The 15,818-nt window shown below is 46.3% G+C and overlaps 1 protein-coding gene across 7 annotated transcripts in view; it reads right to left on the bottom strand.

The window, feature by feature from the left end:
- JCAD (junctional cadherin 5 associated) overlaps positions 1–15,818 on the bottom strand; it is a 60,931-nt gene that overhangs the window by 13,426 nt on the left and 31,687 nt on the right. For 2 of the 7 annotated variants that reach the window (XM_027648450.1, XM_027648455.1), the window contains exons 1-2: positions 15,685–15,765; positions 2,763–3,124 (exon numbers count right to left, since the gene is read on the bottom strand). In XM_027648450.1, coding sequence (XP_027504251.1) covers positions 2,763–3,064 — 302 coding nt within the window. In that variant the 5' untranslated portion in view covers positions 3,065–3,124; positions 15,685–15,765. Of the gene's footprint in view, positions 1–1,044; positions 1,822–2,762; positions 3,125–15,684; positions 15,766–15,818 lie in introns of those variants that run through there. The other 5 variants (XM_027648452.1, XM_027648454.1, XM_027648451.1 and 2 more) reach the window with 5 other exon arrangements.

The following is a 15,818-nucleotide window of genomic DNA, read 5'->3' as shown; positions in this document are numbered from 1 at the left end:
AGCATTGCAGAACACCAGTACGCTTTTCTAATTTTTCCAGAAAATATTCTCAGTAACAATGTTATCTATTTATCTCTAAATTTGCTATCTACCAACATAACTCCTCCCATACAAACAGCTAAGCAAAGTGCCTCTTCTCTCCACACAGAAGAGAATCCGCAGTGAGTCATCCTTCTGTGAACCCTCTCATCCCTACCCAGAAAGGGTCAGCTTTCCCATATTCTTTGACTTGTCTCCTCTTCCAAACCTTTACTGTGCGGACTCTGAATGCTCAGTTAAGCAAGGACAGCCAGGACAGCCCTCCCACCATCTGCTCCCTCACGCTTTGCCTGAAAAACAACAGGATAGAGCAAAACCCCACTCCCCGACTCCACCAGGGCATCACTCCCCATCATGTGAAGCAGGAGTAGTGGGTGGTGCGGTGCCCACATGCAGTTGCTATGAAGCCTCTCTCCTCCTCAGCAAGGTTTAATCAGCAGAACAACCTTAATAAGCAGAGACAACACCATCATGCCCTGCCATCACAAAACACCCCAAGCCCTGCAAACCTGCCTGCAAAGGCAGCCGTGAGGCCGGCAACATCACTCACTTCTGTGGTGTACAGGAGGTGATTAGCTCTTCTACCCCAGTGGTGTAAACAACAGGGTGGTGTAGCTAATTCCCTTGCCCAGGAGCCTGAGCCATGCTCCGAGTTGCTGTGGAGCTGGTCACTGTCTGTGAAGTGTAGTTGGGACACACACACCCCCCACCTCTTCAGGCCCTCTCCTGCTACTGTGCTGGCTGGGAAAGCAGCACCAGCCTGTAATGCCCAAAGAGTATCTTGCTGGATGGTCATCCCCTCTTTGGGCCCAAATGGTCCCCAAGGTCTCTACAACGTGCCAGCCTGAGAACCAGAAGGCTATTTCCCACAACAGTCCAGAAACCAGGCAGCAATATCAAAATGTCTGGTGGAGTTCACTATGGACCAGCTGCCACAGGCCCAAACACTCCAAACCGGGCCATCACAAATATCTTCTCATCAGTTTTAAAGCAGCTCACACTCACATGGCAGCCCTGTGCCTCAGGTGCTTCCCCAGGGCAGGGGAGTGGGTCTGGAGAGGGATTATCACTCTGGAGCTCAGGAGCTGACACACAGGTGCCACAGTGCTGCAGCTGCAGCTTCTCTGGATCTGGCCCAGGGAGCTTGCTCCTCCCTTCCTGGACCACCAGGGCCACGGCTGTGCCACGCTCCGCACTGGAGGCACTCCACACACTCAGGCATGGCAAGGAAGGGATGGCTAATATGAAGGTTTTCCCAGATGCTAGTGCCTTGCAAGAGTTCCCAGTAGGCTCACTGGGAAGCAGACTTTGCTGTAACAATAGTATCAAGAAAATATTTCTATTTTTATGAAAGCATGACAAAGCCATTTCCAGGGCTATGTTCCCTATTTTATGTGGAAAAGCCACTTTTAAAAACCAGGATATAATATTTAACTATCCTGTAGACTGACAGGTTCCACTCCTTGCATTTTGAGATATTAGAAAGAGACCACCTCTCTCACCCTGCTTTATAATTTTCTTCTCTTTCATTCTTTTTCAGTATCTTCTCTCACTTTTTTTGCCATCCAGTTTACTTCATCCAAAACACACCAGGGAGGATCCTCCTTATTACCTTTAAACCTGTGTCCTGTCCTTCCTTCTTTAGAATGGATGGTTCCACCTGCAAACCTTCACCTTGACTGGGACTTGCTGCCCTACAACTGCTTTACAGGGCTCACATCTCTTCCTGCCCATTATCCTACCTGGCAACTAGCAGCCATTCCCGCTCCAGGCAAATGGGCTTGCAAGGGGTAGAGATATGAAGGGAAAGAGCAGACAAGCCCAGCAGTGAGGGGACACATGGCTTTGCTATGTTACTGAAGGACTTTGTAAGAGGACAAGCTCCCAAGGTGACAGTGTTTTGCCCTGCTTTCAGTTTCAAGCCCACTCGGCAGGAGGAAGGGGCTTTTCCTTGTAAACCATCGTCATACTTGGGCTGGCTTCCAGTCCTGCTCGAGCCCCTTTCCTTTGTTCATCTGCAGCACTCAAATAGCTGCAGAACAATGGCCGAGCAGTGGTGTGTACACACAGCTCTTCCTGCCCAGCCGGCCCCAGCCCCGGTGTGCACGTACTCGGTGTCGAGCAACCACGATTGTACAAGCTCATTTTATGGTGTGACGACAAGAGCTTCCACTGGCTTGGGGACGTTTTAAAAAGAAGTGTACAGGCACATTCTCATGCTTACTCCATGAGAGTGGCCTGAGGAAAACAAGAAAGTCCTCAGTGCATATAGGAACACTCATCAAAAGCGGGTGTGTTGCACCCACCATGCTGCACGTGGTTGAATCTGCAACAAAAACTGGAGTGTGCATGTGGCAGAAGAAGCTGAGTTCAGTTTTTTAAAACTGAAGAAAAGGAAGAACTTTTCCCCCTATTTTTTCCTAGGACTGAGCTTCCCTAAGCCTATCAGAAAGGCCTTTCTGATACAGACCACATAATTAAATCAAATTCTCCCACATGCAGCCACTTCTAATCATCACAGTATTCCCAAAGGCCTTTCTCTAGTAGAAGGTGAATGGACGTGCCACTGCTTCATGTGGACATCCAGTGCATGGAAATGGTCACTAGGATGGGAGCAGGAAAGGATCACAGGAAGATGGTGATAAAGGTTAGATTTGTGGTTAGTTACCTGTCAGGACCAAAAGAAAGAGAAAGCAAAGCCATGGCATGATGCTGAAACTTACCCCCCTTCTGAAGTATGAAAAGTGGACAAACCCTGAAGGTCATGGTGGTAACCAGGACCTGTTTGCCTCCCTTGGCTCCCATGGCTGCTTTCAGTGCTGCTCGAGTTGGTTTTCACCAGAGGTTTCTTGCTGTAGGCCCCAGCTCTGGATTCTGCCTCAAACCCGTTCAGTGTTGACCTCTGAGCAGATCTGTTCCCCGTGACTTCATGCCGGTATCCGTCATACCTGTTCTCATATGAAACATGGGGATTTTTTGACAATTTGTATCCATGAGAAATCAGGAGGTCCTCGACACTGAACATGTTGTGCTGGTTTCACTCACAGCTGTGCCATCAGAAAGCTCCTTCCAGCTGGACCCATCACTAGAAAACAAAACCAAAAATAAGAAGGCTGCTTTAAACAAGGAAAGATATCTTTGATCAGCTGCTAGGCTACTGAAGCTAAAAATCTCATCCCCTGGACTCGGTTTTCCACCCTCTTAATAAAACAGATGAAGCAAAGTGCATGCAGATGCTGATGAATCATGTGATGGCTTTCCCTAGAGACAATACACCTCCTTGCACTCAGCCAAGCAGCAGATGCCGTGCTGCCACTGCTGCTGCTGACTCAGTCCCTTTCACTCAAGAATTCACTGGTGATTGCAGCTTTCAGATTTCACTAATGTGATCTCAAAAAAATCTTTGCACTGGAGGTAAACCCACAACTTGAGCAGACATTTCCTTAGAAAACTATTTTTCTCCAGTCATGGAGAGGTGTGTTCTATATTGTGGTTTAAGGTGCTGCAGGAGGAGGGAGCGAATTACAGGACAATATGCCTCTCCCTACAGCTCTGCCTATTGCAATTAAAAAAAAAGTTCACATGAACAAGGACAAAATATACATAAGAGCAAAACTGAATTATGCAACCACATGAGAAACCCAGGTAATATCGTGCAACACCCCAGCTAAACAGTCTTTTTTACAGCTTGCTTTCTATTCTCCCTGCCTTGGCCCATTGGAAATTTGCAGTCCTCAGCTAGAATAACACAAAACCTAAGATTATAAATATGCTGTTTTTACAGCACATTTCCACTGAGTAACATGACTGGAAACAACCTGCAATGGCCACCTCTATTGTGTCTCAATGATTTCCAAGATCCAGGATGGTCAAGATTTTTCTTGCCCAGTGACAGCCCTCAATTCTGCACTGACTAGAGCAAAGATCCAGTAAACTGAACTAGTTGGCCAGAAACAATCTCTATTGTCTATACCACTCTCACAGCTTATTATGGCAATTACAGAACACCCAGTCTTCCAGAGTTTTAAAATGAGTGGAAGGTAACGTTCTGTACTGTAGGTTATGCAAAACAATGGACCCGTTCTGATACATTCCTCCCTGTTTGAACTGTGTCACCAAAAAAAAGAAATCTAAAAAAGCTGGATAAAGAGGTAAAATGCACAGAAATAAATTCTTTATGTAAAATATAAAACACAAGATGATTTTCCTTGCATGAGGAGTTCATTTAACATGCCTAGTAAGTACTCTATGTCCTTAGCAGTAGTAGGTCCACTTGAGAATCATGAGTCCAGCACTGGCAGCTGCTGAAAAGGAGACTGTCCCTGCAAAGATCATGACATGCAAGTACATTTTATATGCTGGTCTCTAATGCGCTCCTTGGGCACGCAAAAAGGGAGGAGTCTGTTCACTGCTGTTGACAATTATTTCCTTGAAATGGAGCAACTACTGAGATAGATGCTGTGTGTTTATTAGTACCAAATCTCCCAGGCTACATATACACAGAAGTGGATGGGTTGGCTTACTATATAAACCAGCTTCTGTGCTGCAGCCCTCTATATACTATGGCCACTTTTTGCCTATCCAGCACCTCACCCATTTTCTGTTCTGCCTTGTCTCCTGCATGCTCTGCAGGCTACAGAGCTGGTCTGGCCAGCTGCTCTGGGCCAGCCTGGTGTGAGGCTCCTGGGCATGCAGGGACCCTCCAGCCACATCTGCCCTGTGCTGCCCACAGTGGCCACGGCACTCACCCAAGGAGAGCCCACAGTGTGGAAAATCAGGCACAATTTTTATGCAGAGCCACAACTTAACTGGTAGCCTGGAATGCTGCAGAAGTGGCTTTTCAGTCTGAGAGCCTGCTGAGCACTTAAACCGGTTTGTCTCTAGAGCTTAATGAATCTCTTCCCTTTTCACACATGTAACACTACACACCCTTTAAAAACAGAGATATAAAGCTCTGTGCTGAAGATATTTTAGGAGTAGCCCTTGCTAGAACAGGAATCCAAATTCCCAGTAAGAGCTCTGAGTAGGCGAGCCAGCAGTAAGTACAAGCAGACAGAAAGCAGGGAGGAGTGGGACCCTTCCCTCATGGAAGGAAGGGAAAGCTTTGTGAGTTATTTTTGAATGCTGACCTAAAAAGCTGATTTTCCATCCACCCCCTGCCCGGACTGTGCAAGGAGCCAGGTACAAGCAGAGCAAAGGGAACAGCTGGCTGCTAGAGCTGTTCAACTTCTAAGGAGAGAAAGATCCAATGTGACTACCATAAACAGCAGAAAGCCCATCGAAGCGGTCACAGGTGCAAAGAAGAAATGTGCTTTTCCTGCTATTATCAGGCAGTCTTGGAGCAGAGCTTAACCCCCTCTCTGCCGCTGCTGCAGCCATGGTGGCATCAGAGAGACAAAGATGAGTGGGTGAGAAACGTCCAGCCTGTGGGGTTTACTCTGATCCTCCTTCTGGCACCAGCAGTGAGAAGCAACAATTGGAAATGCACCACGAGGAACTGGTGTGACTGTCTCCTCCTGCTCCACAAACTTATCACATGTGGAAGGGAAAACCCCACAGTGCTATGGGTGGTGGGGAGGCCCATCTGGAAGCAGGATGCTATCACTGTGCCCATCACAACACCGCAATCAGAACAACCAAGAGGGTGAAGCCCGCACTGCTCTGCCTGCCATGGTGCCCTCAGCACCAACCCCCAGACAAGCTCTACCCAGACTCACCATATGTAAAAATGCTCCATGCTCATGGCACAAGCTCCACAAGAACCAGTAGCAGTTGTGGCAGGTGGCTGCTAGCTGGGACACTGGCAGGACACATGCCTTTAAGGGCTGTGCAGAAGTTGTGGGGAGGTGGCATCCCCTGCATAGGACCTGGCCAGGGGCAGGGAAGCTGGAGGTCACGCCTGATCAAAGCTTGCAGGACAACAACCATGTCAGCACCAGCATCTGCAAGGATGCTGGCCAGCTTTCCAAATCTGGCTTCAGCACTGGGACACTCACCCCACCCTCCCTTAGATAAATAAATCTTAAAAAATAAAATCAAAGGAATTGGATTGGCAGGAGTAACAAAACCATTGCTGCAGCACTGTCATGTAAATAATCTGTCAGACTGGGCCACAGAGTAAAGGCTGTGCAGAGCTTCTAATTTGAGGGAAGATCAACAAGGCTGGAAAACAGTTTGTTTTTCCAGTGCTCATTTGTTTTGTTTGCCAATGACATCAGTGCCTTCTGATAGGGTTTGCTTCCTGAGGATGCCTGCTATCTTGCCAGCGTTTCCGACTTGTCCCCGTCAGCCAGTACAACTCTGCATTACATTAGAAACAGGGGCCAAGCTTTTCTCTGGAAACTTCTCAGCAGCACTCTCAGATGCAAAGAAACAAGCATGAATGGCGGAAATCAGCATCAGCCCCCGTGCAGGCAGACACAATGGGGAGCTGCAGCCTCAGCGAGTGGGACACAATGGGATCACCAGATGGGAACATCATCAGAGCACCTCGTCTCGGGATGCTCCGTCCAAGAGTGAGGATCTCATCGCTGGCACCGAGAAAAGCCCAAAGCACTCCTGAAAAACACCCTAAAGAAATCTGGTGCTAGAGTTTCCTCTGAGCTTATTTTGGAGCTCATTCTCAGTGGGGAAAACACACAGGTTTCTATTGATGATCTGCATTAGTCTGTAGTTCTTTTCCGTGGCAGGGGTTCCCAAGCCTTATTATTTTAGGAGGGTACCAGTGCCATCTGTATGATGACCAGAGCTAGCAGTGATGAATGCTAACACCTGCAGCAGTGGCAGGAGCAGTTCTTACTTCCATGCTCTGAAATGGCTTGCATGCTGTTGAACCCTCCCTTCATGGTGTTCCAAACAGCCCATTGGCAGGCTCCTTTCTTTAGCCCAAGTTCCAGAGAGCAGACTGGCACAACAGCCACATATTGGTCTGGGAGACCAGAAGTGACAGAGAATTTGGCCCTGGCTGCCCTCGTAACATCTCTTCAGCCCTCTGCTACTTGATTTTTTTTAATAGAAAACATAGAAGGAACATGATTCATATTGCAGAATTATGCCTACAGCATCAAGAATTGCCAAAATCAAGGCACCCCACATGGACACACAATTTGCTGCAGTCTGTAATTACATGACTTGAGGCTACTGATTCTGCAGGACTCCTGTCCCGGTTGATGTGCAGACTAGGTGATGCTAGTCTTCCCAGGTTTTATCTACAGCAGTTATCCAAACACTGTTCTGAAGATAGAGTTACTAACAGGCATCTAAATTACAAAGCATATTATCTAGATGGGTCACACATTAAACTAGCTTATCTTCACTCACGTCTGGGTGACATTATTCCCATTTCATATCAGACATGTGCCAGACAGAAGTATTTATACAGACAGACTAAAGTGAAAACAATTCCCTCCATTCCAGGCACCCTCTCTGAAGTGCCTACAACCTGATTTTAAAAGAAAGACTTAGCTTTAAAAGTGAACTAGGTACGTTCAAAGCAACTGCTGCAAGAACCTAGTAGCTCTGCACATCAACCCAAGTGTAGCAAATCAGCTGTCCACACAATGAAAACATGGGATAAGCAAAAAAACTGGTTGCAGTAATTTGTCTACTGTGCCTTCTTCCATTCCTCTGCCCATCTAATCCAACAACACTTTTGTCCAGGCAGCCCAATATCCCCCCCACCCCTGTTAACTTCTCACCACCATGCACCCTAGTGTTTTCATTTCCCCCTTCCCATTGCCCATCTGTGCTTGCTATCCCTCCAGCAACCCTTCCTTGTCTTCTTGTCTTCTGGTTCCACCAGTTCAGCCACATTTCCCACACAGCCCACCACTGTGCTAGCCAGCCCATCCCACCCTCCTGCACCCCTTACAGCTTCTCCTGGCCAGTCCTCTGTTTGCTTCCATCACCCCACATTCTTCCTTCCCCTCCTGATGAACACCTTCTCTCCTGTCTACATTTCCAGCAGAATTACCTCTGTGCTGGCTCTCTGCTCCCAGATTTGAGATCCCATCTCACCTGTTCTTGCAAGAAGCAAGAGCCATCTTTCCAGGGACGATCCTCCTCCAGCAGCACATGCTCTGTTGGCACATCCCTTGCAGCAGTTTAAGGCATGAGCATCATCCCTGCACAGGGATGGGTCAAGAGGGGGCTGCTCAGCACCAGAGGCTGGGGGGTGCTGGTGTATGAGAGGGAAAAGTCTTTGGAAAATGGAGTACCCGGAAACAGAGATGAGTCTGCCGAGGACATGCGCAGATGTCTCCGAGCCTTGTCACCACAGATGCTACTCCTGAACATGATGGCACAGCAGCTCTCAATCAAAAAGCTGGAGGATTTATCTTCTTTCCCCTTTTTAATGTGGGCAAAACAACATTCCTTCTCTCCTCCCCCCTAGTTTTTCTTGGAAATGGTTGCATTGGTTTAGCTGACGATATTAAAATAAACTTATCCTGAGAGAGACACACAACCTGAAAGTCTCAGATCAAGTGATAAAAGCCTGACAGACTACAGCAATGGAAAACAGGTTCTTGTAGTTGAAGTTTTAATACTAGATGGTGCTACTTGCTCCATCTAAATATAACCCTGAGCTACATCCCAGGAGAATATCTAAGGCTTTGGCCATTTTAATTGCTCCTGTTTTCTCACTCTGGTTTTGCGTGTATGCAGATAAGACAGCTTATCAAAAACACATTAAACGAGGCTTTTACCTTGCTAATTTCATCTTTTTGGGACAATAAAGTCAGATAGGACCATAAATGGCAGGCTGATGTGCTGCTGTGCCATGCCCCTGCCCTCTGCTGCAGAAACAACCACCACCACATCCACTGACTTGCAGACACATGCTCCATCGGGAAAGATAAAATTCATGTGCTTGAAGAGCCTTCAACAATGATGTTCACTATGATTAAATGTTAGATATTTAACACAAAGATTCTCTAGAACAGAGGAGAAAGAGATTAGAGAATATTAATGCAAGTTGGATGTATTCGATTCGGTGGGGCTTAATTAAGCATAAGTTAGGAGTAAGGAAGGAGTAGGGAATTAGCCAGGGCTGCCTCCAAGCCATCAGTGAAAAAAAAACCCTTCTAGAAATTCTCAAAGGATGGGTGAAGGGCAAACATATTATCTAACTTCAAACAAAAGGGGGAAGGAGACAGATCTGGGGTATCATAGACCAAACAGCCTTGCTTTGATACCAAATCAGACAAATTATTATTCAATCCACTTGTAAATGCTTATAACACGTGTTGATTTATCCTGGAGCAGGAGGGAGCAGGTGTGCAATACAGGAAATTTCCCTCTCCCTGCTTCCCACCTTGCACTGCAACTGCACCCCCCCCTACACATGATAAAGTCATGAGAAAACAGAAAATACAGACTTGTTAAGAACAAATTAAGTCTAATCTATTTAATTTTCTTCTTTGACAGAGCTGGGAGCAGAGTAACTACGGAAAAAAAACCAGTAGGAGTCACACATTGGAATGAGGAAAGCTTTTGATGGGTGCATGTGATAGTCTTACATGCAAACCAGGTGAATACAATTGAGGTATAATTTACTCTGGGCAGGTATACAAATGCTTCAAATCTGTACTCAAGGAATAGTTAGTAAATTCAATGTCAACCTGAAAGGACACATAAGGGCTGTGCCTGGGGTCTTGCTCTATTTGGTATTTCCATTAATGACTTGTAAATTAGAAGGAAGATTACAATTACAAATATGTAGGGAGTGCTGTGAGCATTTTCAGGGATTGCAATTAGAATAAAATCTTCATAAATTAGAGACCCAGTCTGAAATGAATGACTGAGATTCAATAGAGGCAGGTGTAAAAAACCATGCTGAAGAACAAGGATTCAATGCAAAAGTACAAAACGAAGCGGTACAGCTGGGGCTCTGGGGCTAGAGCTACAAAGACAGAAGACATCATTTGACTCAATGATCTTACAGACCTTTTCCAACCTTAACAATTCCACAATTTTATGGTAAGAGCAGTGCAGGGCTTGGTACACACAGCTGAATATGCTTGAAGACATATCAAGAGGAGCATCACATGTCAGGCTCTTTACACCTCTCAGCCCTATATCCAGTTTGGGCCCTTCCTCAAGCAAGATGCTGCTCACTGCCACTTACAGGAATGATAAAAAGCTTAGCCAAATGTGACCCTTAGAGAAGAGAGTACAAGAAGTGGGCTTGTTTAGTTGAAAGAAGAGGGAAGAGGAATGAGGGTGAGAGAAGGAGAGATGATAAGTTTTAAATATGTCAGGCTGCTAAAAGGCACTGATAATCTTGTCCTTCTCACCGCAGATGTGGAAAACCAAAGGGACTGGCTTAGCAGGCAGCAAGGGAGATTTAGGTTAGATATTAGGAGGAACTGTCTAGCCATAAAGATAGTTATCCACTGTTTATGCTGGGAGTCTGCGAATCTCCATCAATACAGGTTTTCAAGAACAGCCTCAACAAAGATCTATCAGAAATGGTGCAGATGAAGCAGATCCTATCCTCAGAACCAAGGGTGTGGGATGGAAACTAAACTTTTTGATATTCCTCCTTTCTCTCCCCCCCCAAAAGTTAACTGTTTTGTTGGCATGCCCCACACATTACCATGAAAATCAGAGCTCTTATGTACAAGTTTCCCAGTCTTATAAAGAGCCACATCACCTCAATTACAATGTGGCTTCCCCCCCCCCAATAAAACTGTCCTTGCATCCCCTTTCCCAACATCCTCTGCATTGCAGGGAAGAGTGAGGGGTGTGTCAAGGGGAAGCAGGGCTGGCACAGGGGTAGGAACAGAAACTTTCCTCCAGGGATGGGAGGGATAGGAAGCCTGAGACACAAGAGACACACCACTGCTCAGGAAGGTTTCTGAGCAGAGAAGAAGCAGCAGATGAGCTGAGTGGAGGCACCAGAACAGGGTCCTGACCAAAGGACTCATATCAGATCACAGGTATGTACCAAGCAAAGCTTCAAGAAAGTTCCCATTACAGTCAAAGTACACTGTACTAAAGGCTTCAAAGCAGCTACTGCTAAATGCATAATCATTTCTACATGGGAGGAAGATGTGCCAAAGCCACTTCTGGAAGATAAGCCAACTTTATGCTGGCTCTGCATGTCTTCCCAGGCCAGTCTCTCCCATTCATCTCAAAGAATATAAAAAGAAATCTGTGAATTTTTGAGTTTAACCCTCATTACCTGTGGGCAGGAGAGTTCACATTTTTTCTCTAACACAAAGATTCACAGACAGTGAAAATTACGGCTCACATCCTCTTTGCATTCTTTGAGCAAAAAGAAATCACCGAGGAACCATGCCAGAGAATAAATTAATGATATGATGTGTCTCCAATAAAATTAGGAAGCAGGGAGGATGAGAGGAGCAAGTCTTAAGAGTTTCTTTAACTCTCAGAAGGTAGTTATTCCTGTCTTGTATCTCACCCATGTACATACATCTGCAAACCCACCACCACAGCATGAGAGAGAGTGCAGAGCATCTCCTGGGGGAGACCTTAGCAAGTGCTCTCCAGGTGCTGCCAGGCCCATTTGTTAGGAGACTTCACAGTTTGCTTTCTCAGATTTGCAAAGAAAAAATGGTAGAGAGCTAGATTATTTTTTTTAAATTAATGTGGGTGTTTGAGTATTGGGTTCACACAATGCTGAAAAACATGTCTGACTGTGCATGGATGTGAGTCGGTATCCGAAATAAGTTTGATTTTTAAATATTTCACGGACCAATCCATCCCCAACTGAACACTGATTCGCTGGGGCTCATAAGCATCCAAAGGCATAACAGGGAGAGAGGACACATCCAAGAATGCACAGATACCGCTGTTTGTATTAGCTGGTTTTCAAAATGTCAACAGCTTGCTTCCACTGATGACAGAACAGCACATTACTCCACTGAAATTGGTCCAGATTTTTTTCAGAGAAGGAGCAATTGTAAAAGAGTACTCACTGCTACTCTGTGCTCCAGATATAACCAGTCCTTACACCAATTGGCAGCATATGGTGTATTTCCTCAAATGACAGCTTTTGTTTGTCACAACAGGAGAAGAAAATAGTACATTTATTAAACAAAGCGTAACTAGTCAACTCTTTCCATCCCTGAAAGGAACTGTAGAAGTGGATATTTTTTAAGACTCAGATGAACATTTCCATGCTGTTTACAGTTATGTATGGAGAAATCCGGTCTGGTCGGACAAAGCACAGTGAATTACATTTGTCACTCATATCTTAAAATTAGGATATTATGGTCTAATCATCCCACCTAAAACACCTATGGGCAGAGTGCTAATAAGCTACTCCCACACTAGGACTACATGGATAAGTATTATTGTTTGTATTTTTTTAATAGAAAAGCTCTCCATCTGTACAAGCCAAAAAGAAAAGAGAAAAAAAAAGGATCTCAATAATAACTGTATTAAATCTTTCAAAGCACAATTTTTTAATAAGGGATCTATCACACAGCTGAACTTCCTTGAGGTGACAGTGACATGACTTATAGAGCCTGGGCTCTGTGATCAAAAGGATTACACGCATTAGCATCCTACTAATCACAGCAGGACAGGCCGGGCCCGTCAGGCCAGGACTCATGGAGGAGTGATCCATAAACAAACACTTTCTCCCGCTCACAAATGTGGTTGGGAGCAGAGGCGTTCCAAGGTTGCTGTGGTCTTCTCCTCTTTCAAAGAGATAAGGATTGTGTCTGCTGGAGTAAATAAATTCTCAGCATAATCTTACACATCTATTTGTTTACTCATTTTCGGACACTACCAACCTCTCCTGTGTGTTACCCCTTCTATATTACCCTTGTACGAATAATCAAATGCCCTCTCTTCTGGTTTGACCTTCTGCTTCTTCCTGTATTAAGACGCCTTTGATCTTTCTTTCTTGGATCTGTGTGTCCTGACTAGTAGTCTCTGCAGGATTTCTCCCCAACTCCTTGCTCTACCAGAAAATAAATGCCAAAATAGCATTTTTATGCATTAACATAAAAAAAAAATAAGACAGATATTTGAGAAGCCTACACACAAGCGGTGCTGTGCTGCTGAGGCACTGTGTGTGCTGGGCAGGGCTGCCCCACCAATAAGGTAAGCCCAGGCTGGTGAAAGGTGACCCAGCTGCTGAGCACAGATAAGTCCCCTGGACCAACAAGGTGAGCAGCCATCATCACAATTGGGGAAGACAGACCACGCTGAAATTTCAGAAACGGGCTGTTCATTCTTCCCCCTTCATCACGTTCTTGGTGACTTGCAGGGCGCCCTCAGCACTTCCAAAAAGCAGAACCCAGCCTTTAACTTTTGTCTTTTTCTCGACTAGCTGAGATTTCAGAACGCCTTCCCTTGCCCCACCATTTGAGATGGTCTAAGTTATGGCTGACAAGTTCTATTAATATCCTAACTGTAATACTCTTAGGCAAAGAGGCTGCTGCTGCTTTTTGTTCCCTGCAGGCACTGCCAATACCAGAACTGAGGGTTATTTCTAGGCAGATGCGAAAAGATGCCATCAGTTCACATAGAGACCTCAACAATCTCATCACGTCTGCTGAAAGGCTGACCAACTCCTTCCTTCATAGCTGGAACTGGTGAGTAAGTTTCCCCAGCAAGACCAAGTCCACTGGCTCTTGAAACAAAGCACAATAGCAAGGTTGCAGAAAGTGAGATAACCCTTTCCTCTCAAGAAGCAGAAAACAACATCTGTTGAAAAACAAATAAACTGATGTAATGGCTTCAGCAAGAGACCCAGAGGATTTTAAAGATGCAGCCCGTGGCTTGGTCAACACATTGTGAACAGCAAATTACAAGAGAACAATTGTTTCATACCAAGCTCTCCCACCCCTGAACTCCCTCAAGGTTAATTAAGATGGCCTCTGGCCAAATTAATTAGAAGGGAAGATTTGGGCAGGACTTTGCTATGCACTCGTAACTAGTTCCAAGGTGACCAAGAAGTTCAGAAATGCCTCACCTTCCAAACAGAATTTGCTTGGCAAAAAACAAGCTCACATGTGCCATGTCATTTCTCTGACAATCAGGAGAAACACTTAAAAGTAATGTTTCCCTAACTAACGGCTAAGGCAGAAGAACTTTCTGCATCCTTCCCACTGAACAGTATGCCCTTGTTTATTTTCTGTGTGCTTTTTAGGTCATAAGAGGCCAGTGAAATTATCCATCTAAAGAACAATATAGCACTGTAATATGCCACTCGATACACACAGGCTGGCAGACCCTGAAAGATCAATCTTTTCCAAGAGCTAGCAAATGTATGTTGCAGCATGAAGAAACACTGAGCATCATCATAGCAAGAGGATGCAGAAGGGCCTAGCCTTCAAAATGAGAGACTAAGGTATTTTAGTTGATATTCTAATATGCCCCAATGGCACAGCTTAGGAGACTATCCTGCCTTGAGTGGCACAACCATGCCTAGCTTCTCTACCCCACAGCAGCAGTTTGCTTCAACTTCCTCCAGACTCCTGCTGCCTTCAGCATCCTTGGAAAAAGGAATAGCTGGCAGGACCACACTTTTTTCCTCCAAGTGGTACCACAGTGAGTGGTAGAACTGCAAGAGGATAGTAGGGTACAGCAGATCTAGCCTCTGTGATTATAAACCAAGTGCTGGCACAAATTAAGGCTCTTGCAGTGGCTGCATCTCTGAACTGCAGAGCCCTTCTCTGTCATTAATCTGATACTCCTTAGTTTGAAGCTAAAAGGTTGCTATTTTCCACGTGTCTGTTACCCAGAAACAGCAACAGCATTTCTCTGCAGAATCGGAACTTCTGAAGTAACAATGAGAAACTGCTTCAGCTCACGCAAAGAAGTGCATTTGAATACTTTTCAGCAGGACACAATTCTCATTGTCACTAGCCAATATTTAATGGCTTGACTGTGCGGATCAGACGGACTACTTAGAACAGTTACATCGTATATTCACTTAAAGACATAGGCTGAAGTAACTTAACATGTAAGGTCCATGCCATTAAAAAGCCATTATTCCCAATTCTAGACCAAATAAAAAAGAAAGGGAAAGAAACAAAACAAACACTACCATCCTTAATAGATGCAAGAGTCCTTTGGCACAGATCCAGCGGCAGACTAAGGCCATAATTTGCAATTCTGAGGCAATTATGAAATGACATAACAGCGCAGATCTCCTTCTGACAGAACAGCTGGGTTTTTGTCTCTTTTGCAAAAGAACATGCTTTAAAACAACCACCAAAAAGGGAAAACCCCCAAAGACCCTTTTGACTGCTGTGTAAATACCGGAGTACGGATAAACACCAGGAGGGGAGGCACTTGTTTCAGACCCTGATGCCACATCCTGGCGGGTCGGTGGGAGCCGGCCCCAAGCCGCAGCCGGTGCCCCGGTCCCGGGCGCAGGGGACCACAGCGGTAAATGGAAGGGAGCGGCTCCAGCGAGCGGCACCGACTAACTTCCCTGGAACCTCTGCTCAGGGGGAGCTCCCGGGGGGATGTCGGCAGAGAGACGGGGGTCGCGGGGGAAAGAGAAGAACGAGCAGGTGCAAAGCGATGGGAACCCGAGGGATGTGCCCCCCGCTGCCGCGCATCGCCGCCCGCCCCGGGACACCTCCGAGCGCCGTCGTCCTCCCCCTCCCCGCCTCCTCCAGCCACCCACCGCCCCCTCCCCGACCTGCTCGGACTCACCTCTCCGGGCGGCCGCCCTCAGACCCTGGGGTGGCGGCGAGGGCCGCCGCGCTGAGCGGCCGCGGCAGCCGGGAGGCGCCGAGCCCGCGGCGGGGCGGGACCGGGCGGGACGGGCTGGACGCACCGCCCGCCCC

This window comes from Corapipo altera, unplaced genomic scaffold (assembly GCF_003945725.1).
Source record: "Corapipo altera isolate COAL_440 unplaced genomic scaffold, ASM394572v1 47, whole genome shotgun sequence".
NCBI lineage: Eukaryota > Metazoa > Chordata > Aves > Passeriformes > Pipridae > Corapipo > Corapipo altera.
The sequence above is the reverse complement of the archived record's forward strand: the minus strand, read 5'-3'. Positions and strand labels throughout refer to the sequence as shown.